The sequence below is a fragment of the Lagenorhynchus albirostris genome, chromosome 2, assembly GCF_949774975.1.
Source record: "Lagenorhynchus albirostris chromosome 2, mLagAlb1.1, whole genome shotgun sequence".
In the NCBI taxonomy this organism is placed as follows: domain Eukaryota; kingdom Metazoa; phylum Chordata; class Mammalia; order Artiodactyla; family Delphinidae; genus Lagenorhynchus; species Lagenorhynchus albirostris.
The window spans coordinates 59,099,691-59,126,890 of NC_083096.1; the positions used below are offsets into that span (position 1 = coordinate 59,099,691).

The 27,200-nt window shown below is 39.4% G+C and overlaps 2 protein-coding genes across 8 annotated transcripts in view; one reads left to right on the plus strand and one right to left on the minus strand.

Annotated features, from left to right (window-relative positions):
• FIRRM (FIGNL1 interacting regulator of recombination and mitosis) overlaps positions 1 to 22,369 on the minus strand; it is a 52,648-nt gene extending 30,279 nt beyond the window's left edge. For 4 of the 6 annotated variants that reach the window (XR_009537461.1, XM_060133423.1, XM_060133414.1 and 1 more), the window contains exons 1-8: positions 22,231 to 22,369; positions 18,466 to 18,505; positions 16,926 to 17,014; positions 15,246 to 15,350; positions 14,384 to 14,524; positions 4,322 to 4,487; positions 2,537 to 2,621; positions 670 to 808 (exon numbers count right to left, since the gene is read on the minus strand). Coding sequence is in view for 5 of the 6 variants with exons in the window: in XM_060133423.1 (XP_059989406.1) it covers positions 670 to 808; positions 2,537 to 2,621; positions 4,322 to 4,487; positions 14,384 to 14,524; positions 15,246 to 15,350; positions 16,926 to 17,014; positions 18,466 to 18,505; positions 22,231 to 22,341 (876 nt within the window). In the remaining variant the exon portion in view is untranslated. Of the gene's footprint in view, positions 1 to 669; positions 809 to 2,536; positions 2,622 to 4,321; positions 4,488 to 14,383; positions 14,525 to 15,245; positions 15,351 to 16,925; positions 17,015 to 17,960; positions 18,093 to 18,465; positions 18,506 to 22,230 lie in introns of those variants that run through there. The other 2 variants (XM_060133431.1, XM_060133456.1) reach the window with 2 other exon arrangements.
• A 98-nt stretch (positions 22,370 to 22,467) lies between these two features.
• METTL18 (methyltransferase 18, RPL3 N3(tau)-histidine) lies at positions 22,468 to 25,248 on the plus strand. 2 transcript variants are annotated; one of them, XM_060142199.1, is made up of 2 exons: positions 22,468 to 22,606; positions 23,869 to 25,248. In XM_060142199.1, exon 2 carries the CDS (start codon positions 24,078 to 24,080, stop codon positions 25,197 to 25,199), a length of 1,122 nt encoding a protein of 373 aa, XP_059998182.1. In that variant the 5' UTR covers positions 22,468 to 22,606; positions 23,869 to 24,077; the 3' UTR covers positions 25,200 to 25,248. The 2 variants fall into 2 exon arrangements, with proteins under 2 accessions (XP_059998182.1, XP_059998183.1); XM_060142200.1 differs by having other exon boundaries at positions 22,492 to 22,530.
• The last annotated feature ends 1,952 nt before the right edge of the window (positions 25,249 to 27,200 follow it).

Consider the following 27,200-nt stretch of genomic DNA (forward strand, 5'->3'; position numbering starts at 1 on the left):
CTCATTTTCCCACTGAAATTATTGCTTATAACTGTGAGGTCCTGACTACTATTAATCCTATAATTTAGGACTATTACGAGTTAAACAAACTTTAACGAGCTAGTGTGAGAACAGAAGGCACTATGTATAAACACTCTTATAGGAAAATATACTGCAATTCCCAATAAGCATATTAAAAATTTTTAGAATACAATCTGTTTTATAAAAGGGGTGCCAATTCAACACTATAACTTTTTGAAATATAAATGTAAGTATACACCAAGTATACACACAGCTGTATACTGCATCTCTACAGGTTGTAATGGATTGGTGAAGAAAAGGTTGACTGTGGCTATATCATCAAGATGACCTTAAATAAATACAGGACTAAGGAATTAGATTTTTGTCCAAGGGTAGAAAAGATTCTGAGGAGAATGCCTTGACCAACCAGTGAGTATATAAAAAGGCAGGGACAGATAGACTATAGACGGAACGAAAGCACATAGGGGTCTAATGCAATGCTCTGAGTGAAAAGTAATTATGGGCTGTAAATAATCCCACAGATTGAAAACAAAAACAAAACAAATTAAAACCCTTTTAGGTAAACTGATCCATAGATCTAAATGAGATTTAGTAACTGCCAAAAGAAAAAGAGCTACAGTTCACAGTGTTGTTAGACCATATTTTTACCTGGGCATCTGATTGTGTCATCTGCTCAGCTAACTGTAAACAAGAACGGAAGGAGAAAAGAATGTCTTCGCACAAGCTAGTAATTATATCTTTGTGTTTCAGCTGACTCTTTATAACCGACTGGTGCTTAAGGCTCTGCCTAAATGAATAAAAAGAAAAGAATATAATCACCACAAGTAACATATCAAGTAACTTAGGACCATAAAAATATGACTTGAAAGAACATGTAAAAAATCAAAATGCATCATATATAACAGACACGGCATAATTAAGATGTACTGACGTTACCTCTGAAGCTGTCATGTTAGTTTGAGTAAGTTGATAATTTTTTATTTCTCCTTATAAAATATTAATTGAACTCTTACCTATATGCCAGACACTCTGTGAAGCCCTGGAGATAGAGGGGTGAATGAAAAGACACAATCTCTGCCCTGTCTGCATGGAATTTGTGGTCTAGCACAAAAGAGAACATTAAATAGTGTAAGAATAGTTAATTGATTACAGCTGTTATGAATGTTAAGCTGGAAGAGTCCAGGATGCTACAACAGAGAGATCTAATCTAACTGATTCTCAGGGTGAGGATGAAAAGAATGCTACCATCAAGACGTAACACTTAAACTGAGAACTGAAAGATAAGCAGGAATTAGCAAGGTGTAGAGTACAAGAGAGAAGCATCCCAGGCAGAGGGAAAAGCTGTGAAAAGGCTCTGGGACAGGAGAGTTTGTTATGTTTGAGGAGCTGAGAACAGGGAGAGCGCAATGGAGATGGGCTGGTGAAGAAGGCGGGAGCCAGAGAGGATTAGGTTGTTACTCTTAGTAAACTGGGATGGATTTTAAGCAGTAGAGTGACATGATCTGATTTACATTTTTAGAAGATCAGTATGAATGCTGGATAGAAAATGAATCAGAGCGGGGCAAGACTGGAAGATATTCAATGGTGATGGTGATGGCGATGGCGATGGCGGTGGCGGTGGCGGTGGTGTGGTGTGGTGTGGTGTGGTGTGGCTAATTCACTGGGCACTCACTGTGTGACTTGCAGAGTTGCAAGCATTTCACACTGATAAACTCAATTCTCACTATAACCCCGCAAAGAAGGTGCTATTGTTATAACTCCCACTTTCAGATGAGCAAACTAAGACTCAGAGAAATTAACCAAATTGCCTAAGAGTTCCAGAGGGGTAAGTGATTTCAGAATGGACTCAAGCATATGCGGTATGGCTCTGAGTTGACACTTTGAATCACTGCATTATTACTTGTTGGCAACGTAATGACCTGGTGGTGCAAGAAAAACACCTAAGACCTGAAAGTATTACACTACCTTTAATGTTTTATGCATATGTATAAAGTAGAGATTCTTAACCGTTTTTACATCTCAACTATATCTCCTCCCACCCCCAAGAATCTGATGAATGCTGTGGACACTCTCCCTAGCAATCCTTCATAACGCTCTAGTTAAAATTATAAATGGAATTAAAATTGAACAACTCAAAAGTATATAATGAGGGGATTATATTCAACTCTAATTATGATTATTAATTTATCTAAGCCTGGAAGTAGGATACTTGATAGTCAGTTAAACAACAGTAGCAGTAGGCACATGGTTAAGACCCATGGCCCATTATTTCAGATGTACTAGCTAACTGAGTAGAACTTTTTTTAATTTTAGAGAGAGCAGAATAAAGAAGTATGATTTAGTTTGGGAGCTACATGTACAACATTTGGATTATAAGAGAGCAGTGTCAGTAAACATTGTACACACCCATACAAAATGTTTTAAATGCAATCTAAGAAAACTTACAAATAATTAAGACTTTTGGATATGGAAAATATATTACAAAAAGTAAAAACAAAACAAAACAGAAACTTACTTAATTATAAATTTCCAAGTATTGGCATGAAATGCATGGTCCATACTGGAAATAACAGAGCAGATATCCAGCAATGAATGAATAACTACAAAGAAAGATAACAGAACTCTTAGGACATTCAAAGGTCATATGGGGTGAGTTTCTTCTATATTTAAAAATACCTACTGAACAATTTTGACATTTGCTAAAATAGGCAATACAATTTGAAAAAAATTATCTCAAAATAATTAGTGAAAGTGTCACGCTTTTGATTTAGGGTTTTTATAAATTATAGAAAATTAAGTTTGATGTTTATACCTACTCTATGACCTAAATAAAACTAAAAATGTTCAGTGGACTAAAAATTATGCCCTATTGTAACTGAAACATTCCACAGATATTCAAATCAAAAATGACAAAATATACTGCTAAGGAAAGAAAACCTAACAAGGAAGAATCAAATGAATTTGCACAGTACTCATTAAGGCTTGTACTTTGCCTGAGGTAGATTATTTGTTACAATGGGCACCATAAACCCCCTTTCTGTGTCCACGCTCTTAGTCAGTTCGCTTCCACAGACCCTGGGCTTCGCGACATAACTTGGTCAACAGGACAAAAATAAACATAAACCAAGCAGAGACTTTAAACGTGCCTGCACACTGGGGCCTGCCCTCTCTTGCTGCTCTTAGGACCCCTGAGGCCATCAGCAGGTAGCTGAGCCTGGGCTAACCTGCTGCATGATGGGCTACATGGGACTGGCTCAGGACATTATCTCTCCCTCTGCCGACAAACGACCGTGAGTGAGGTCAGTGACCACAAACTGAGTGAGCCAGTTACACCACGTGAAGCAGAGAAAGCTGTTCTACCTGAGCCCAGCCTAAAACACTAACTCAGAATCATGAATAAATGAAACAGTAGTTGCTTGATTTCTTTCTTCCTTCCTCTCTCCCCACCCCCCTCTTTCCCTCCATCTCTGCTTCCTCCCTCCCTCCCTCCTTTCTTTTTTCCTTTCTTTCTTTCCTTCTTGCCATGCCACGCGGCTTGCAGGATCTTAGTTCCCTGACCAGGGACTGAACCCAGGCCCCAGCAGTGAAAGCACCGAGTCTTAACCACTGGGCGGCCTGGGAACTCCCTAGTAGTTACTTTAATGTAATAGATTTTTGGGTTGGTTTGTTACAGAGCAAAAGATGCCTGATAATACTGCACAAAACCACCTTACTCTCTTTATGCTGAAGCTATGAATGCAATCTTTTTATTAGAGTACTGCTTTTCAAACTCTGGGCCATGATCCATTGGTAAGTGATGAAATTAATAAAGTAGCAATCAGCAATTCTTTAAAAATGAAATAGATTATAATAGAGTACATTATTTCAAGTACAATAAATAAATGTAGTATATACATACACATTCACAAACATACATACAAGTACGTAATTATATGTGTTCCGGGAAGAAATGCAAACTTCATTTCTTACTATGAAGTTATGGTTTAAAAACACTGAAAGCTACTGCTTCAGAATGTGGACTACTTTAGAGGGTATAAAATTGCATAACTTTCTTTGTTAATCACTGTGGAGTAACAACCTACTTTGAACATTGACTAAATATATAAATCTATGTTAATGCATCAAATATCAATTTTACAAAATCTAAAATTTAAGAGATTAAAAGTTTATTGGGTAGGATTTAAATTTTTTTACACATGATATAATGAATCATTAGAAACATTGGGTTCAATAATTTAACTGATGTACAGTTTATAGTCAATATACATCATATACTAAGTAGTAAGTTTTTTTCACTCACCTACTACCATATTCAAAATGTCATCATTCTCATCTATTAAAGGGTCAATGCAAACCATATCCAGCAGTTCCATTAGCTGCTTTTGAAGAGAATAGGCCTCCTTGAAAAGAGCCTGCAGAAGGTCTGAGACTAGGTGTAAACGCCCAGAATAAACAGATTCGCTATTCTGACCACAAAGGAATAAAAACGAGAGAAAAAGCAAATCATAAAAAACTCAAGAGCCAAATTTATTTTAATTCATTTTATCAGAGCTCATAAATGTAATGCTTTTAGAGAGTAGGTGGGTGGGGAGCATATGCAAAACATGGGGTGCAGAATAGCATCAGAATGTAAGTTGGTGCAGCCACTGCGGAGAACAGTACAGAGGTTCCTCAGGAAACTAAAAATAGAATTACCATGATTTAGCAATCCCACTCCTGGGCATATATCCGGACAAAACTATAATTCAAAAAGATACATGCATGCCTATGTTCATAGCAGCACTATTCATAATAGCCAACACATGGAAACAACCTAAATGTCCATCGACAGATGAATGGATAAAGAAGATGTGGTACATATATACAATGGAATACTACTCAGGCATAAAAAAGAACAAAGTAATGCCATTTGCAGCAACCTGGATGCAACCAGAAATTATCAGACTAAGTAAAGTCAGAAAGAGAAAGACAAATACAATATGATATCACTTATATGTGGAATCTAAAATATGACACAGGGACTTCCCTGGTGGCGCAGTGGTTAAGAGTCCGCCTGCCAATGCAGGGGATATGGGTTTGATCCCTGGTCTGGGAAGCTCCCACATGCCGCAGAGCAACTAAGCCTGTGTGCCACAACTACTGAGCCTGCGCTCTAGAGCCCGCGAGCCACAACTACTGAAGCCCGCGCACCTAGAGCCCGTGCTCTGAAACAGGAGAAGCCACTGCAATGAGAAGCCCACACACTGCAATGAAGAGTGGCTCCCACTCGCAGCAACTAGATAGAGCCCACGCACAGCAACAAAGACCCAACGCAGCTAAAAATAAATAAATAAATTTATAAAATAAAAAAAATACATATATGACACAAATGAACCTGTCTATGACAGAAACAGAATCACAGAGAACAGACTGGTGGTTGCCAAGGGGGAGGGGGTTGCGGGAAGGATGGAGTGGGAGGTTGGGGTTAGCAGATGCAAGCTTTCATATATAGAATGGATAAACAACAAGGTCCTACTGTATAGCACAGAGAACTATATTCAGTATCCTATGATAAATCATAATGAAAAAGAATAGTAAAAAAGAGTAAGGTACATATATATATAACTGAATCACTTTGCTGTACAGCAGTAATTAACACAACACTGTAAATCAACTGTACTTCAATTAAAGAAAAGAATTCTCACCAGCAAAAAAAAAAAAATTTAATGATTCTTAGTGAATGACATATTCATTCATTAAACAAATGTTTAGTGAACCTCCATTATACATAGTGTACTTTGAGAGATGCAGGTATGTATAAAATATGATTTCTGACTTCCAAGATCTTACAAATATAGAACTAAAAGGGAGCTAAATAACATTAGGTCCAGTGCATGACATTTCAGTACCCTGTCACCAAAGAGAAGCATTAGTTAACTAGCAATTTTCATTCATCCAACAAACAGCATTATCAAAACTTCCTGTGACCCACAAATCCTAGGCCAGCTTTTGTGCTTTAAAGCTGTCTCAGGACTAAATAAGGGTCAGTGTCCCTTTACAGGCACCTAATTGTTAAGCAATTCATCTGAGCCACCAATGCCATGACAGAAATATTTGAGGATCCCTGCGACTTGACACAAATCTGTATCACTTCTTTCCTTATCAAGAGGAAATAGAATAAGACAACAACAAAACTGCAAGAGCCCCCTTTTTAAGATTTCTTTATAACCACTTATTTTGAAACAAATATTTACATACATGCTTTTTGTTCTATGGAAAAATGCACTGCAATAATATAGGTTAAAATGTAAACTTATGGAGGGAAGGCGGAAGATGGTGGAAGAGTAAGACGCGGAGATCACCTTCCTCCCCACAGATACACCAGAAATACATCTACACGTGGAACAACTCCTACAGAACACCTACTGAAGGCTGGCAGAAGACCTCAGACCTCCCAAAAGGCAAGAAACTCCCCACGTACCTGGGTAGGGCAAAAGAAAAAAAAGAAAAAACAGAGACAAAAGAATAGGGACGGCACCTGCACCAGTGGGAGGGAGCTGTGAAGGAGGAAAACTTTCCACACACTAGGAAGCCCCTTCGCGGGCGGAGACTGCGGGAGGCGGAGGGGGGAGCTTCGAAGCTGCGGAGGAGTGCACAGCAACGGGTACGGAGGGCAAAGCGGGGAGATTCCCGCACAGAGGATCGGTGCCGACCGGCACTCACCAGCCCGAGAGGCTTGTCTGCTCACCCTCCGGGGCGGGCGGGGCTGCGAGCTGAGGCTCTGAGGCTCGGGTTTCGGTTTCCGATGGAGCGCAGGGAGAGGACTGGGGTTGGCGGCTTGAACATAGCCTGAAGGGGTTAGTGCACCACAGCTAGCCGGGAGGGAGTCCGGGGAAAAGTCTGCACCTACCGAAGAGGCAGGAGACTTTTCCTTCCCTCTTTGTTTCCTGGGGCGTGAGGAGAGGGGTTTAAGAACGCTGCTTAAAGGAACTCCAGAGACGGGCGCGAGCCGCGGCTAAAAGCGCGAACCCCAGAGACGGGCGCGAGCCGCGGCTGAAAGCGCGGAATCCAGAGACGGGCGCAAGCCGCGGCTAAAAGCGCGGACCCCAGAGACGGGCGGGAGACATTAAGGCTGCTGCTGCCGCCACCAAGGGGCCTGTGTGCGAGCACAGGTCACTCTCCACACCCCTCTTCCGCGGAGCCTGTGCAGCCCGCCACTGCCAGGTTCCCGGGATCCAGGGACAACTTCCCCGGGAGAACGCACAGCGCGCCTCAGGCTAGTGCAAAGTCACGCCGGCCCGCCCCGCACTCCGTGCCCCTCCCTCCCCGCCGGCCTGAGTGCGCCAGAGCCCCCGAATCAGCGGCTCTTTTAACCCCATCCTGTCTGAGCAAAAAACAGACGCCCTCCAGCGACCTACACGCAGTGGCAGGGCCAAATCCAAAGCTGAGCCCTGGGAGCTGTGAGAACAAAGAAGAGAAAGGGAAATCTCTCCCAGCAGCCTCAGAAGCAGCGGATTAAAGCTCCACAATCAACTTGATATACCCTGCATCTGTGGAATACCTGAATAGACAACCAATCATCCCAAATTAAGGAAGTGGACTTTAGGAGCAAGATCTATGATTCTTTCCCTTTTCCTCTTTTTGTGAATGTGTATGTGTATGCTTCTGTGTGAGATCTTGTCTGTATAGTCTTGCTTCCACCATTTGTCCTAGGGTTCTATCCGTCTATGTTTTTTTTTTAAATTTTTTTTCTTAATAATTAATTTTAATAACGTTATTATACTCTACCTTCGTTCTTTCTTTCTTTCTTTCCTTCCTTCCTTCCTTCCCTCCTTTAGACAACGAATCATCCCAAATTGAGAAGGTGGTCTCTGATAGCAAGATTTATGATTTTTCCCCATGTACCTCTTTTAGTGAGGGTGTATGTGTATGCTTCTGTGTAAGACTTTGTCTGTATAGCTTTGCTTCCAACATTCGTCCTAAGGTTCTATCCGTCCCTTTTTTTTTTCTAAATAAGAATTTTTTAATTCAATAACTTTATTATACTTTACTTTATATTTACTGTATCTTCTTTCTTTCTGTCTTTTTTCCTTCTTTCCCTCCTTCCTTCCTTCCTCCCTCCCTCCTTCCCTTCTTTCTTTCCTTCTTGCCTTCTTTTCTTCTTTGCTTCTTTCTTTCTTTCTTTCTTCCTTCCTTCCTACCCTCCTTTCCTTCTTTCTTTCCTCATACTTCTACTAATTCCCTCTACTTTTTCTCCCTTTTATCCTGAGCCGTGTGGATGAAAAGCTTTTGGTGCTCCAGCCAGGAGGCAGGGCTCTGCTTCTGAGGTAGGAGAGCCAACTTCAGGACACTGGTCAACAAGAGACCTCCCAGCTCCACATAATATCAAACGGCGAAAATCTCCCAGAGACCTCCATCTTAACACCAGCACCCAGCTTCACTCAACGACCAGCAAGCCACAGTGCTGGAAAACCTATGCCAAACAACTAGCAAAACAGGAACACAACCCCACCCATTAGCAGAGAGGCTGCCTAAAATCATAATAAGGCCACAGACACCCCAAAACACACCACCAAACGTGAACCTGCCCACTAGAGAGACAAGATCCAGCCTCATCCACCACAACACAGGCACTAGTCCCCTCCACCAGGAAACCTACACAACCCACTGAACCAACCTTAGCCACTGGGGACAGACACCAAAAATAACGGGAACTACGAACCTGCAGCCTGCAAAAAGGAGACCCCAAACACAGTAAGATAAGCAAAATGAGAAGACAGAAAAACACAGAGCAGATAAAGGAGCAAGATAAAAATGCACCAGACCTAACAAATGAAGAGGAAATAGGCAGTCTACCTGAAAAAGAATTCAGAATAATGATAGTAAGGTTGATCCAAAATCTTGGAGACAGAATGGACAACAGATTGGACAAAATGCAAGAATCAGTTAACAAGGACCTAGAAGAACTAAAGATGAAACAAGCAACGATGAACAACACAATAAATGAAATTAAAAGTACTCTAGATGGGATCAATAGCAGAATAACTGAGGCAGAAGAACGGATAAGTGACCTGGAAGATAAAATAGTGGAAATAACTACTGCAGAGCAGAATAAAGAAAAAAGAATGAAAAGAACTGAGGACAGTCTCGGAGACCGCTGGGACAACATTAAACGCACCAACATTCGAATTATAGGGGTTCCAGAAGAAGAAGAGAAAAAGAAAGGGACTGAGAAAATATTTGAAGAGATTATAGTTGAAAACTTCCCTAATATGGGAAAGGAAATAGTTAATCAAGTCCAGGAAGCACAGAGAGTCCCATACAGGATAAATACAAGGAGAAATACGCCAAGACACATATTAATCAAACTGTCAAAAATTAAATACAAAGAAAGCATATTAAAAGCAGCAAGAGAAAAACAACAAATAACACACAAGGGAATCCCCATAAGGTTAACAGCTGATCTCTCAGCAGAAACCCTACAAGCCAGAAGGGAGTGGCAGGACATACTGAAAGTGATGAAGGAGAAAAACCTGCAGCCAAGACTACTCTACCCAGCAAGGATCTCATTCAGATTTGATGGAGAAATTAAAACCTTTACAGACAAGCAAAAGCTGAGAGAGTTCAGCACCACCAAACCAGCTTTACAACAAATGCTAAAGGATCTTCTCTAGGCAAGAAACACAAGAGAAGGAAAAGACCTATAATAACGAAGCCAAAACAATTTAGAAAATGGGAATAGGAACATACATATCGATAATTACCTTAAATGTAAATGGACTAAATGCTCCCACCAAAAGACACAGATTAGCTGAATGGATACAAAAACAAGACCCTTATATATGCTGTCTACAAGAGACCCACTTCAGACCTAGAGACACATACAGACTGACAGTAAGGGGATGGAAAAAGATATTCCATGCAAATGGAAACCAAAAGAAAGCTGGAGTAGCAATTCTCATATCAGACAAAACAGACTTTAAAATAAGGACTATTAAAAGAGACAAAGAAGGACACTACATAATGATCAAGGGATCGATCCAAGAAGAAGATATGACAATTGTAAATATTTATGCACCCAACATAGGAGCACCTCAATACATAAGGCAAATACTAACAGCCATAAAAGGGGAAATCGACAGTAACACATTCATAGTAGGGGACTTAAACACCCACTTTCACCCATGGACAGATCATCCAAAATGAAAATAAATAAGGAAACACAAGCTTTAAATGATACATTAAACAAGATGGACTTAATTGATATTTATAGGACACTCCATCCAAAAACAACAGAATACACATTTTTCTCAAGTGCTCATGGAACATTCTCCAGGATAGATCATATCTTGGGTCACAAATCAAGCCTTGGTAAATTTAAGAAAATTGAAATTGTATCAAGTATCTTTTCTGACCACAACGCCATGAGACTAGATATCAATTACAGGAAAAGATCTGTAAAAAATACAAACACATGGAGGCTAAACAATACACTACTTAATAATGAAGTGATCACTGAAGAAATCAAAGAGGAAATCAAAAAATACCTAGAAACAAATGACAATGGAGACACAACGACCCAAAACCTGTGGGATGCAGCAAAAGCAGTTCTAAGGGGGAAGTTTATAGCAATACAAGCCCACCTTAAGAAGCAGGAAACATCTAGAATAAACAACCTAACCTTGCACCTCAAGCAATTAGAGAAAGAAGAACAAAAAAAACCCAAAGCTAGCAGAAGGAAAGAAATCATAAAAATCAGATCAGAAATAAATGAAAAAGAAATGAAGGAAACAATAGCAAAGATCAATAAAACTAAAAGCTGGTTCTTTGAGAAGATAAACAAAATAGATAAACCACTAGCCAGACTCATCAAGAAAAAAAGGGAGAAGACTCAAATCAATAGAATTAGAAATGAAAAAGGAGAGGTAACAACTGACACTGCAGAAATAAAAGAGATCATGAGAGATTACTACAAGCAACTCTATGCCAATAAAATGGACATCTGGAAGAAATGGACAAATTCTTAGAAATGCACAACCTGCCAAGACTGAATCAGGAAGAAATAGAAAATATGAACAGACCAATCACAAGCACTGAAATTGAAACTGTGATTAAAAATCTTCCAACAAAGAAAAGCCCAGGACCAGATGGCTTCACAGGCGAATTCTATCAAACATTTAGAGAACAGCTAACACCTATCCTTCTCAAACTCTTCCAAAATATAGCAGAGGAAGGAACACTCCCAAACTCATTCTACCAGGCCACCATCACCTGGATACCAAAACCAGACAAGGATGTCACAAAGAAAGAAAACTACAGGCCAATATCACTGATGAACATAGATGCAAAAATCCTCAACAAAATACTAGCAAACAGAATCCAACAGCACATTAAAAGGATCATACACCATGATCAAGTGGGGTTTATTCCAGGAATGCAAGGATTTTTCAATATACGCAAATCTATCAATGTGATAAACCATATTAACAAACTGAAGGAGAAAAACCATATGATCATCTCAATAGATGCAGAGAAAGCTTTTGACAAAATTCAACACCCATTTATGATAAAAACCCTGCAGAAAGTAGGCATAGAGGGAACTTTCCTCAACATAATAAAGGCCATATATGACAAGCCCACAGCAAACATCATCCTCAATGGTGAAAAACTGAAAGCATTTCCACTAAGATCAGGAACAAGACAAGGTTGCCCACTCTCACCACTCTTATTCAACATAGTTTTGGAAGTTTTAGCCACAGCAATCAGAGAAGAAAAGGAAATAAAAGGAATCCAAATCGGAAAAGAAGAAGTAAAGCTGTCACTGTTTGCAGATGACATGATCCTATACATAGAGAACCCTAAAGATGCTACCAGAAAACTACTAGAGCTAATCAATGAATTTGGTAAAGTGGCAGGATACAAAATTAATGCACAGAAATCTCTGGCATTCCTATATACTAATGATGAAAAATCTGAAAGCGAAATCAAGAAAACTCTCCCATTTACCATTGCAACAAAAAGAATAAAATATCTAGGAATAAACCTACCTAAGGAGACAAAAGACCTGTATGCAGAAAATTATAAGACACTGATGAAAGAAATTAAAGACGATACAAATAGATGGAGAGATATACCATGTTCTTGGATTGGAAGAATCAACATTGTGAAAATGACTCTACTACCCAAAGCAATCTATAGATTCAATGCAATCCCTATCAAACTACCAATGGCAGTTTTCACAGAACTAGAACAAAAAATCTTGCAATTTGTATGGAAACACAAAAGACCCCGAATAGCCAAAGCAATCTTGAGAAGGAAAGAAGGAACTGGAGGAATCAGGCTCCCTGACTTCAGACTATACTACAAAGCTACAGTTATCAAGACGGTATGGTACTGACACAAAAACAGAAAGATAGATCAATGGAACAGGATAGAAAGCCCAGAGATAAACCCATGCACATATGGACACCTTATCTTTGATAAAGGTGGCAGGAATGTACAGTGGAGAAAGGACAGCCTCTTCAATAAGTGGTGCTGGGAAAACTGGACAGGTACATGTAAAAGTATGAGATTAGATCACTCCCTAACACCATACACAAAAATAAGCTCAAAATGGATTAAAGACCTAAATGTAAGGCCAGAAACTATCAAACTCTTAGAGGAAAACATAGGCAGAACACTCTATGACATAAATCACAGCAAGATCCTTTCTGACCCACCTCCTAGAGTAATGGAAATAAAAAGAAAAATAAACAAATGGGACCTAATGAAACTTCAGAGCTTTTGCACAGCAAAGGAAACCATAAACAAGACCAAAAGACAACCCTCAGAATGGGAGAAAATATTTGCAAATGAAGCAACCGACAAAGGATTAATCTCCAAAATTTACAAGCAGCTCATGCAGCTCAATAACAAGAAAACAAACAACCCAATCCAAAAATGGGCAGAAGACCTAAATAGGCATTTCTCCAAAGAAGATATACAGACTGCCAACAAACACATGAAAGAATGCTCAACATCATTAATCATTAGAGAAATGCAAATCAAAACTACAATGAGATATCATCTCACACCAGTCAGAATGGCCATCATCAAAAAATCTAGAAACAGTAAATGCTGGAGAGGGTGTGGAGAAAAGGGAACACTCTTGCACTGCTGATGGGAATGTGAATTGGTTCAGCCACTATGGAGAACAGTATGGAGGTTCCTTAAAAAACTACAAATAGAACTACCATATGACCCAGCAATCCCACTACTGGGCATATACCCTGAGAAAACCATAATTCAAAAAGAGTCATGTACCAAAATGTTCATTGCAGCTCTATTTACAATAGCCCGGAGATGGAAACAACCTAAGTGCCCATCATCGGAGGAATGGATAAAGAAGATGTGGCACATATATACAATGGAATATTACTCAGCCATAAAAAGAAACGAAATTGAGCTATTTGTAATGAGGTGGATAGACCTAGAGTCTGTCATACAGAGTGAAGTAAGTCAGGAAGAAAAAGACAAATACCGTATGCTAACACATATATATGGAATTTAATAAAAGAAATGTCATGAAGAACCTAGGGGTAAAGCAGGAATAAAGACGCAGACCTCCTAGAGAACGGACTTGAGGTTATGGCGAGGGGGAAGGGTGAGCTGTGACAGGGCGAGAGAGAGTCATGGGCATATACACACTAACAAACGTAGTAAGGTAGATAGCTAGTGGGAAGCAGCCGCATAGCACAGGGATATTGGCTCGGTGCTTTGTGACAGCCTGGAGGGGTGGGATAGGGAGGGTGGGAGGGAGGGAGACGCAAGAGGGAAGACATATGGGAACATATGTTTATGTATGACTGATTCACTTTGTTATAAAGCAGAAACTAACACACCATTGTAAAGCAATTATACCCCAATAAAGATGTTTAAAAAAATAAAAAAAAATGTAAACTTATGAACAAATACTGTAAGCACCACAAACTCAGCCCCTTTGCCCATGGATTTTAGGCCATTTAAAGTGTACTTAGGGCTTCCCTCGTGGCGCAGTGGTTAAGAATCCGCCTGCCCATGCAGGGGACTCGGGTTTGAGCCCTGGTCCAGGAAGATCCCACATGCCACGGAGCAACTAAGCCCATGCGCCACAATTACTAAGCCTGCACTCCAGAGCCTGCAAGCCACAACTCCTGAAGCCCGGGTGCCTAGAGCCTGTGCTCTGCAATGAGAGAAGCCACTGCAATGAGAAGCCTGCGCACCACAACGAAGAGTAGCCCCCGCTCACCGCAACTAGAGAAAGCCCGCGCACAGCAACAAAGACCCAACTCAGCCAGAAAAAAATAAATAAAAATATTTTTAAAATGTTAAAAAAAAGTAAAGTGTACTTAGACCCATCACTTACCTTACAATGTACAAATGTACTTTTGATTACATGTAGGACTGAGGAGGGAAGACTGTGAATATTTTCTAGAATGATGGATTCCTGAGTGGCACAGACATGCTGAACACATCCTGTAAGAGCTCCTAATAGCTGTACCATTGTCTGGAAATATGGAAAGAAGTTTCATTCAGAATATATTTTCTGTGTACCTAAAAGGTGTCAGACAATATGCTGAGTGCTAGGGATACAGCAGTGAGCAAAATGGACCCTCTCTCTGTTCCTCCTTACACATAACTACAGTCTGTCAGAACTACAAATATTAAAAGTGGCTAGGGACTTCCCTGGCAGTCCAGTGGTTAAGACTTCGCCTTCCAACGCAGGGGGTACAGGTTCGATCCCTGGTCGGGGAGCTAAGATCTCACATGCCTCGTAGCCAAAAAACCAAAAATGAAAAAACAGAAGCAATATTGTAACAAATTTAATAAGGACTTTAAAAATGGTCCACATCAAAAAAATCTTAGGGAAACCTCCCCCCCCGAAAAACCTGGCTAGCCATTTGATTAAAAAAAAAAAAAGAAAAAAAGAAGAAGTTGGAATCCTAACCCACAACATCAAAGTATATGGCAGGTGTTCTACACATATGCTTTAGAATTACAGGCAGGGCATGCTATCTTGATTACTTGGCTTCTTATACGAGTTTAGGTATTTACTAAGCATGAAATTGTATAAGAAATTCAGAATTTATGTTTTTTGCAATATCTTTATATCTTTAATTCTATAAATTTAATTCTAGCATTGGGGCATTATATAGAGAATATAAAGTTAATTAATATTTCACACTCTTTAAGCTCTCCCACCCCCCTTTCTAATATATTTGACATACCTGTAAAATATTTCTTATAGTGGTCTGGATTTCTAAATTTTGGCTTGATAGTCCTCTGGCTTGACTGGTTAACTCATACATCATGTCATCAAATAATCTCACAGTCTGTGAAAACAAAGCAGGTCATAAACAGTAGTAACAGAAGTCATTAAAAAAGGAAAGGCGTATCTTTAAAGAAATAAATTAGATTTGATTTTGCATTATTAACAGCTACGGGATATTGTCTAGTATAACAACTGCACCTAATAAAGTTAATAAAATATATATTTTGTATAGTGTTTCTATAGTATTTCTATTTTTTGTATACTATTTTTCTACAATAGAATCTCCTTAAAAAAAAAAAAGCCTCCAACAAAAATTGATTTGTCTTCCATTTCTGTGATTTGAATCTACTTAATAACATCCATAAAAAAATATCACTCAAAGTTCATTTTTTGGTGATGTAACAAAAGTGTTACTCTTACACTTAAGTAAATAAAAGATGATATCTTAACCAATCAACATCCATGTGAACATTTACAAGGATATTTTCTGGTAGTGGTAATGAATTTGTGCTGAATTACCTATTCACTTTCCCTTTCTGACCAACTCAAAATACTGTTCCTGGGTTAGAGACATAGTACGTGACCTCAGAACTTAGTGTTTTTGTCTGTGAAACATTAGCCAACCTAAGATCTTAATACTCTCAACAAGTTAAATGGCCTAAACACTACACTACAAGAATAACCATAGTCAGCAACACACTGTAACTAAAGAGGGTACTGCTTCCCATAAGCCTGTTAACACTCAACATCTCGTTTTCATCTATATACTAGCTGGACCTTTTTTTGGCAGTCAAGAACAAATTTTAAGAAACTTTTTAGATAGAGAACAATCGAGTGAATATGAGTAAAAGGAGTTCTGATAATTATTTGTTTCAAAGCTAAACTTAGAAATCCATTCCAGTAAGAGGTAAGTTATCATAAAAAAAAAGTTTCATTTTGTCACCAAAGTATGTTTAGTTCCCACAATTAAAAAAAAAAGTTATGACTCTGCTTTTCAGAGAAAAGGTATACCACATATATCTAAAAGGTAACAATGCAGCTGGTGAATCTGATATTTTCTTTTAAGTTACTTGATTTTACCAATATTCCAGCCATTTTTATTCTTAGGCTTCTTTAATAAATTTTGGCTCCATTTTTCCAGAAAATGAAATTTAACAATTATTAATAAATTCTACAGAGAAGATAAAGAAAGAGACTTAACTAACTTCATCATCCATCCCAATTTTCAATGAATAGCTTTAAAATACAAGAGTATTTAAAACCAACTACAAATAATGTAAATTCAATTAGTAAAGGATCCATAGTCTCTGAAAATATGTTTTTTAATCACCTGACATCATAATGACACCATCATATTCTCACATAAGATCTATTTTTAACTATTTTATTTGTATTTCAAATATGTGATACATTGGGAACTCCCTGGCAGTCCAGTCGTTAGGACTTGGCACTTTCACTGCTGTGGGCCCGGGTTCAATCTCTGGTCAGGGAACTAAGATCCCACAAGCCTTGCGGCGCAACCAAAAACAAAAAAAGTGATACATTAAGAAATTAAGAATAAATGGTCTAAAACTGAGGCCAGATCTTAACAGCCTTTATAACAAGTAAATTGATTAAGATAATAATAGTACTATACCTTTGGCAGCACTTGTGAAAAGAAAGTCTGTTCCAATGTCAGATGGTTCATATGAGGTAAAAACATTTCTACAATAATTTTCAGAATTTCTATAAAGGAAAATAGTAACATATTTTGTAGCAATATTAAGTCATGTCAGCCAACAAAGGTCACTACCCTTTCGCAGATGTGAGAATATGTAAGTATTAGCAATCAAAAGCTTTGTACAGTTTCAAAATGCCATATTCTATGTAGAGAAACTATTAACAGTTAAACAACCTGAAATAATAGAAAAATTTTAAAAAACAAAACAAAACAATGTATGTGTACAGCAACTGAAGATCAGTTAATGGATGTGGGTAAATCTACTGAATAGGATCTGCTATCATTAAAATGATTGTTAGAGATCGTTTAAAACCATGATAAAATGTCCACAATACATTAAGCTAAAATGAAAAAACTTCCAAATAGTGTAATTCCAATCTTAATATATATATAAACATGTATATACAAAGAATAACCGATAGGCTGGCAGGAATATATAGAATCAAGATGAGAATATCCTATGCCAAAATCTTAAACATTTCAGATTAATGATTGTTTTATTATCTTTTATGTTTTTCTGCATGTTACAAATTTTCTATAATGAATATGTACAACTCTCATACACAGGATAAAAAGTAACTGTTCCTTAAAAAAATCAGACCCCACAGGCAGCACACAGATCCAAGATTATAAACAAATATTCCACAACCAAGTGAAATGTAAATAGAAAACTCAAAATATATGAGTAAACTCTGCAGATAGACTTAACTCTCTACCTCTCCTCCTAACTAAATAAATGAATTACGTCAAGTAAGATTAATGAAGACAGATGAAGAAAGTCAACTTTTCCAAATGACAAATTTGTCATGCCTAAACAATCAGCCTTTTGTAACTTAGAAAGTATTTTCTAATTGACACTAAACATGTTAAGAGGCTGAAAGTTATTAAGTAGACTGCAAATTATGTTTTATATTGGTCTAACCAGTTTAACAACTAACATTTAAAATTTACAATGTGGGGCTTCCCTGGTGGCACAGTGGTTGAGAGTCCGCCTGCCGATGCAGGGGACACGGGTTCGTGCCCCGGTCCGGGAAGATCCCACATGCCGCGGAGCGGCTAGGCCCGTGAGCCATGGCCGCTGAGCCTGCGCATCCCGAGCCTGTACTCTGCAATGGGAGAGGCCACAACAGTGAGAGGCCCGCATACCGCAAAAAAATAATAATAATAAAATAAAATAAAATAAAATTTACAATGTGCTTATACACACATTATCAAACAGAACACTTTTGGTATCTATCCAAAATGGAATTTAAAACTTTAAGTACTGTAATTTGAAGTAATTTGGTCATTTTAAGTAACTGAAGATTACAAAGGCTGTAACACTACAATAGGAAGAATAAACTTAAAGGGTATACAAAACTATATTTAAATTTAAAGGGAATACGAAACTGGGATATGTGGGACTCAGGCCTTAAAGACATCAAAGTAATCGTACAATTAAGATAATTTTACTTACGAATATGCTCAAGCCAACTGTCAGAATGCTGATACATAGAGTAAAAAAATTAAGGAAGATACTAGTATCAGTAGTAAGATATTCACTACTGAGAACAGATTTTAAAAGGACCCTTCTTGAAGTTTAAGCAATGATCAGTAAGAGATTGAAATGAGACTCAAATTACTGGCTTAATTTTGCTGTAAAAAATGTAATGCTTACTAGGTATAATGAAATATAATGAAAATACTTTAAGGAAATGTTTTCAAAATCACTCAGGGATAAACTTATCTTTTCAAATTATGTGTAGTTATGACTTATTTCTGACAGATGAGAAACAGTCTATAATGATCCATGGGTTTCTGGTTTCTGAAACAGAAATTTCTTCCTCCTCAGCACTTCTATAGTACTTTATTTGCACCTGTCTTAAGTCACTGATCAACTCTTATCTTTTCATGTTACTAGCATATCTATCTTACCACCTTATCAGACAGAAACTCTTCTGCACATAGAAGCTTACAAATACGTCATAATAAATTATGCTATGTTCATTACAAACGTTAATGGTAATCACATTATAAACTATACACTTTTCTACCATTCAGAATAATTGTTAGAAATGTTTTCCTGTAAAAATAATATACAAATTATTAAAGTATGTGTCAATAAGAAAAATGAATAAGCCATAACTCTGTCACAGTAATACAGGAATTGATTCTTTTTCTGAAATCTTACTTTGCATATACATCTTACAGCAGCAATCAAAATGAAATATAGTCATTAACTCATTTTAGTTCAGTAGGGTAGAATTTGCATCGTGGATCAATTTCAGTAAAGGTCAAAAAAATTCTAGCCTCTTCCAAAATTAAACATGTTATAATTATGCAGACATGCAGGTAAAGACTGGAAAATAAGGGACTTCCCTGGCAGTCCAGTGGTTAAGACTCCGCGCTTCCACTGCAGGGGGCACAAGTTTGATCCCTGGTCGGGGGACTAAGATCCCGCAGGCCGAGCGGCGCGGCCCCCGCCCCCCGCAAAAAAAAGAAAGACTGGAAAATAACGTGTGAAATGCAAAACATGAAAATAATTATGTTTGGGTGATGGAGTTACTGAAAATTTCTTTCATTTGTAGAAAAAGTGCTGAAGTAAAACCAAAAGCTGAAAAAAAATTTATCTAATGAGATTTTCAGGCAGTTTTAAAACATGACAATATCTTTTAGCCCTTCACTGAATGCTTACTATGTGCCAGGTACTATTCTAGGTGCTGGAGAAAACAAAATTCCTGCCTTTATGAACTTTACAGTACAGTGAGGAAAAGTAAAAAGAAAACAAAGTAAACAAGATAATTTCCATTAAGGTTGCTTCTGCTCTTTAGAAAACTGAACAGGGCAATGAGATAAGTATTACAGACTGGGTTTGGGAGAACCACCTAAGACTGAGGACACTGAAAATGGCTTGCTGGCGTGACATCTGAGCTGAGATCTGAATAATGAGATGGACAAAAGGCTGAGAGAAGAACTACGCTGAAGGATCAGCAAAAATGAAGATCCTGAGGTAGGTGAGCTTCATGTATATGTGGACAGAGTGTAGTGAGCTAGGTAAGCGAGGAAAAGGCTTAGAACATGAGGAGCCTTGAAGGTAAAAGTTTAGATTTTATTCCTAATTTGTTAAGAAGCCACTGGGGTGGAGGGAGTGGTTTAAAAAGTAAACAACATGTTTTTCACTTTTTTGTGAACTTATTTTGGAGAATGGATTATAAGAGGACGTGAGTAGAAGCAAGGGAGCTATTAACAATAGTTCAGGTGAGAGGTTATGGAGGTTTGAAAGAATGGTAGCAACCAGGATGGAGACAAGCATTTGGATTCAAGATATAGTCTAGGTCAGAAACAAAAGGACTTGCTGATTGGATGTGAGAGAGAGAGGACTGAAGGTCTTGGCTTGTAAAACCATTTATTTAGATGAAGAAGACTGGCAGGAAGAACAGGTTTGGGTTCTTTTGAATTTTAAGTTTGAGATGCAAAACCAGGTGAGAATGTTGATTTTTTTTTAAAATGTAAATAAACAAGCTTGGGAATTCCCTGGTGGTGCAGTGGTTAAGAATCCACCTGCCAATGCAGGGAACACAGGTTCGAGCTCTGGTCCGGGAAGATCCCACACGCCACGGAGCAACTAAGCCCGTGTGCCACAACTACTGAGCCTGCGCTCTAGAGCCCGCGAGCCACAACTGCTGAGCCCACGTGCCACAACTACTGAAGCCCGTGCGCCTAGAGCCCGTGCTCCGCAACAAGAAGCCACCACAACGAGAAGCCCGTGCACCGCAATGAAGAGCAGCCCCCACTTGCCACAAGTAGAGAAAGCCCGTGCGCAGCAACAAAGACCCAACACAGCCAAAAATAAATAAATTTATAAAAAATAAAAAAAATAGGGCTTCCCTGGTGGCGCAGTGGTTGGGAGTCCGCCTGATGATGCAGGGGACACGGGTTCGTGCCGCGGTCCGGGAAGATCCCACATGCTGCGGAGCGGCTGGGCCTGTGAGCCATGGCCGCTGAGCCTGCGCGTCCGGAGCCTGTGCTCCGCAACGGGAGAGGCCACAACAGTGAGATGCCCGCGTACCGCAAAAAAAAATAATAATAATAAAAATAAATAAATAAACAAGCTTGACTTTCAATTATTGAAATCCCCCTATAAGCTTGAGAAGAAAAAGAGGAACCGTGTTTCTTATCTTTGTTCCCCCGAAGCCTAACACTGCCTGGTACATATAATATTCTGTACCTAGTAAAATTTTTTGAGGAGGAGGATGGCTTTTTGTTACCAAAATCAAAAATCCTTGAGGACAGCAGTTCCATGTCTACACTATAACTAAGAAAGCGCTTTGGTACCTAAGTGGGACCACCTGCCAATGCCCAGGTGAATGATTTCTATGTGACCGTAATATTTATATTTGGCTTCAGCCGTAAAAAATTATTTTTGCAGTGTTCAGACTCTCTCAAGTGAAGGTCTTGTTTTTCTTTTGAGTGTAGTTTTATGTGCTCAAAGCTGTTAAAAAAAAAATTACCCTTTAACATGAAGGGCTAGGACTCCAGGTACATTTACAACCAAAAAAAGATTCGACTTCTAAATGACCTGCATCTGGACAACGGAGACGTTAAGTACCTCACACCCAGCAGATGAAAGCCAATTAGCAAAGGAAGCAACTCCTTCTCACCAGCAATAAACCGAAAGAGGTTCAAAAAGGGGAGGGGAAGAACATTTGTATTTACTGAACATCTTTTACAGACTTGGCACCATGTCAGAACTACGTCCCTTAGATTCTCAAAACAGTGAGGAAGGTATTCATTTTCACCACCCATTTTAGAGATGAGAGCTCAGAGTACCTCGCTCTCTCTACTTCATCCAGTCACCTCACCTTACAGCTCAAGTCTGAGTCCTTGCCTCTCCCCGCTCCCGCCGCCCCATGGAAAAGTACTCACGCTTAACTGCACGTACAGAGCAACTCAAAGGCCCAGAGAAATGGCAGAAAACGCCACATCCACTGCCAAAACCTCTGTCAGAACACCTCTGCAAGCCCTTCGGATGCCAAAGCCAGGCATGCCTTCGGTCTCGGCACCCACGGCTCTCGCACGCCCTTCCTCCCCTCGCTTACTCATCTCGCTCATCAACAGAGAAAGGAGAGGGTTGAAGCCGCAGGAACCCAACACGGCCTTGCAGCGGGTGTGATGAGACAGGAGAGAAGGTTGGAGACAGGCCCCACACCCCTCTCTAGGTGGAAGTGACAATGAAGGATATAAGGAGCCGAGGCAGGACAGATGGCAGTTCCCGGCGGCATAGCTCCTCCGGCCAGCTACTTAATTCTTCCAGGGGAACCGCGCTCGCCGGGACAGCGCGTTCCTGAGACATGCTTTCGCCCAAGACCAAAGCTTCGAAACACTCCCGCCGGGGCCGAGACCGGAAACTCCCACCGTCCCGGCAGGCCTTGCGAGCCAAAACCATAGAGAGGAAGGGCGCCGCTTTCCTTAGTGAGCCCGGGCCCCACACGACTGGGAATAAAGCCGGGCTTGTCTGGCCCGCGGAGGCCTCGACACGCTGGTGCGCGCTTTCAGTCGGGAGGGTCTGGCCGGATTACTCTGGAGCTGGGAACCTGCCGGGGAGCTAGCGTCCACAGGTCTGGATCGGTGTAACGTTGCTTTTGAGACGCTTTGGGGGAGGTGAGGGCCGGGAGTCCACAGATTTGCTACACTCCGTCCCTTGGGGCTTTGAGGTTGCACATCTGGTGTCGGGTTTGACCTGGGACTTACAGCCAGAAATGACTCCAAGCCCCGCTGTGAAATGGGATAGAAACAGGCGCCTTCCTACCCACTTAATGTGTTGACCCTACTCTGTACGTCCTATGTAATGGGGATAAAGACCCACCTGCCAGAACTGTTGTGCAAATTGAAGTAGACGGTATATTTTAAGTGTCTAGCCAGTAGATACAGAGAAGAGTCTCTTTATTAAGTTGCTTCCATTTTCTACGGATCTCCCCGCACAGTTCAGTGCCCTTATTCTGTGTCAAGCTAATCTTTACTAATTACTCCACAGTTACCTCACTCCCAGTACACTTAGAGCTGCAGGTCTCCACGAAATGTTTGTAGTGAGGTCATCTGAATGAATTTACACACATCAGAGCATACCTGTGCCTGTTTTTAAAGGGATGTTCATTTATCAAAATACAATCTTGAAGTCCTGTTACTTGAAACAGTAACAGATTGAAGAGATTCTGGCAGTTTCGGAAGTTAATATGTTTGGGCAGGGTCGTGACAGATGAAACACACTAAATAGCTAGGCTTGTCATTTCCTGCCTGAGAATTTTGGACTTTACCTTATTTCTAGTTGTTGCTGCTGCTGTTATTTTGTTTGTTTTTACGGTTTATTCTCTTCTCCAGCTTTTTTTTTTTAAGATGTCGGGGGTAGGAGTTTATTAATTAATTTATTTATTTTTGCTGTGTTGGGTCTTCGTTTCTGTGCGAGGGCTTTCTCTAGTTGTGGCAAGCGGGGGCCACTCTTCATCGCGGTACGCGGGCCTCTCACTATCGTGGCTTCTCACTGTTTCGGAGCACAGGCTCCAAACGCGCAGGCTCAGTACTTGTGGCTCCCGGGCCTAGTTGCTCCGCGGCATGTGGGATCCTCCCAGACCAGGGCTCAAACCCGTGTCCCCTGCATTAGCAGGCAGATTCTCAAGCTCTGTGCCACCAGGGAAGCCCTCTTCTGCAGCTTTTGAAACCTGAAGGGTGTGTGTGTTTTCAAGTCTCTTTACCTCCCTGTCCCTCCACCGCTTTCATAGAAAAGGCAGCTGCTGGGGGTGGAGCAGGGGACTGTTTAATATTACATTTACGTAAAATGTGTCATTTTGCTTTTTAATAACAATTTTCTTTTTTTTTTCTCCAGAGCTAAATTGAAAAAAGAGCAAAGACCTCTTAAAAGTCATTTGGAAATATCTCTGAATATTGTAACTGTTTATAAGCAGCTAAAGAGAAATGGATCTCCAGCAAAACTAACAGAATAATTGAAGCAGGTTTACGTGTGTGTCATCAGTTCTATCCAGAAGTTGAAGAACCTTCCTTTGAGTTTAACGATTGTGTGCATTTTATGAGAGAATGACTTTTCAATTTAATTTCACTATAGAAGACCATCTGGAAGATGAATTAACATCCCTTGGAGATGGAGCTTTGGCCCTAGATTCCTCAGAACAGTCTTCAGTCTCAGAAAGACAAAAAGGTACACATAGAGACAAAAAACGTCCTACAGAACAGTTTGACCTGCTTCAGGATCATTTGTGGGAGCATAAGTCAGCAGGAAATGCAGGTCCCTCTCAAGACACAGGCAGCTCACTCAATGCAGCTAACAGTTCAAGTAGCTTGGAGCCACATGAAAAACAGCCCTGCTTTAGAGTTGCCAAAGAGCATGCTATGCCTAAAGATTTAAAGAAAGTGTTAGAAAATAAAGTCATAGAAACATTACCAGGTCTCCAGCATATGAACATATCAGTAGTGAAAACCATCTTGTTGAAAGAGAACTTCCCTGGAGAAAACATCATTTCAAAAAGCTTTTCTGCTCACTCTGATCTGATTACAGGTGTTTATGAAGGAGGTTTAAAAATCTGGGAATGTACCTTTGACCTCCTGGCATATTTTACAAAGGCCAAAGTGAAATTTGCTGGGAAAAAAGTGTTGGATCTTGGTTGTGGATCAGGGTTGCTGGGTATAATGGCGTTCAAGGGAGGTGCCAAAGAAATTCATTTTCAAGATTATAACAGTGTGGTGATTGATGAAGTAACCTTACCTAATGTAGTGGCTAACTCCACTTTGGAAGATGAAGAAAATGATGTAAACGAACCAGATGTGAAAAGGTTCAGGAAATCAAAAGTAGCACAAGCACTATGTAAATTCCGGTTCTTTTCTGGGGAGTGGTCTGAGTTTTGTAAGCTTTTACTAAGCAGTGAAGAACGTTTTGAAAAATATGATCTCATTCTTACCTCAGAAACCATTTACAATCCAGGTTATTATGGTCCTCTGCACCAAACATTCCTTAGATTGTTAGATAAAAATGGACGGGTGCTTTTGGCCAGCAAAGCACATTATTTTGGTGTGGGTGGAGGTACTCATCTCTTTCAGAAGTTTGTTGAAGACAGGAATGTATTTGAGATGAGAACGCTCGAAATAATTGATGAAGGACTAAAGAGATTCCTAATTGAGATGAATTTTAAGTACCCCAGTTAATGCCCACTGAGTGTCCTAAGTGAAATAAACAAAATAACCAAAACTTGAATGTTCGATTTCTGCTTTGCTGTTATTTTTTTCTGAAATTATGATATTTAGTTTTGTTTATCCAAATAAGAGACCAACTATATTAGCGACATTGTACTTGCTAAGTGAGACTGAAAAAATAGTGCTCCTCAGCATTTGAAAAGAGCTCCTAGGAAATCATTTTGTGGGAAAGTTTTCTGTTCTCCACTTTCATTCAATTTGACCTTTCTACCACCTTTAGCATATAAATTTGTTCCCAGGAAAATCTGCCATTTTTTACCTCAAGTTTGAATTTCTTCCCAGTCTTTGTCAGTTTCTGTTCACATGAAGTGCCTGATCGATCACCATGCTGTTAATTCTAAAGGCATACATACGCATCACTAAATGATTCTGAATCTAAATATTAGATTGAAGGCCTTGGGTAACTAGGAAGAAGTTTTTGTTTTGTTTTATTTTTATATTCATTTATCTTGTATAATAAGAATTAGAATGCTGAGCAGTTGAATTCAACATTAAGATGGAAGAAATAAGGGGAATCATGATAGAGAATATAAAGATGGTACAGAAAACTTACAGTGCTTGTAGCCCTTTTTAGCCAAGGAAGTAGGAGACCCTAGGGTCTTGGTAGGAGGAAAAAGAATAGGAAACAGAATTCCAGATTCTGGGGAGTAAAGACTCTTCACTAGTTAAGTAGGGCAAAGAAGGGGAGAAAAAGTATTTTGATTCTAATGCAAAAATGTTCACACTTAACATATCTAAAATTGGGGTCTACCTTACTGTCTAATAATTATTGTACAACTGGCAGTATTTTTTTCCTTCTTGAAGGTACCTAAAATAATGGTACGACTTGGATTCAATGAAATGTGATATTTACTGGACATCTGTTAACTAGGCACTTTGTATATATCTTGCTTAATATTTATAACCTCATAAAGTATATATCATCCCCATTTTAATAATGATCATAATAGCTAACAGTTTTCAGCATTTACTATATGCAGGGTAGAAGAGATTTACATATACTAACATATAATATTCGTAACAGCCCTGAATTAGGTTATAATTACTATCTAGATTTTATAAAGAAATTGAGGGACTTCCCTGGTGGTGCAGTGTTTAAAAATCCAGCTGCCAATGCAGGGGGCATGGGTTCGAGCCCTGGTCCAGGAAGATCCCACATGCCGCGGAGCAACTAAGCCCATGCACCACAACTACTGAGCCTGTGCTCTAGAGCCCGCGAGCCACAACTACAGAGCCCGTGCACCAAAACTACTGAAGCCCACATGCCTAGAGCCCATGCTCCGCAACAAGAGAAGCCCCCACTTGCCACAACTAGACCACATACAACAACGAAGACCCAACGCAGCCGAAAATAAATTAATGAACAACAACAACAAAAAAAATTGAGACTCAAGAAAGTAAGTAATTTGATCCCAATCACATTCCTGACATTCAGAATCAGAATCTGAACTGAAGTCTTTTTAAAAGCTTCACTCTTCACCACCCCAGTAGTCTTACAATGCCTACTTTTCATCACATATATTTCTTAGCACCCTTTTATTATTCCGAAATGAAAGTCATTGTTAAAGAAACTTATTTACACACATCATTAAAAATTATATGTATTATACATAAATCCCTAATGCATATATATCATATATGTGTGTATGTATGTATGTATGTATGTATATATATATATATAAATAAAACTATAATATGAAGAAAGTCATTTATAATCAAATAATTTGTATTCCATCAGGTAAATGCACAGGAGTAGCTACTGAGAGGACATGTAGTAGTCAGATGCTTTTACCTAGGATACTGTTACTGCAAGTATCACAGCTACAATTCCAGATCCACCTACTAGATAAGATAGAATAGGCCCTGACAGCAGTTTTAGCTAATTGAGGAGGTACAAAGCATTAGATAGAGTCCAATAACAATAGTCAGCATCAATAATTTTGAGACAAATAG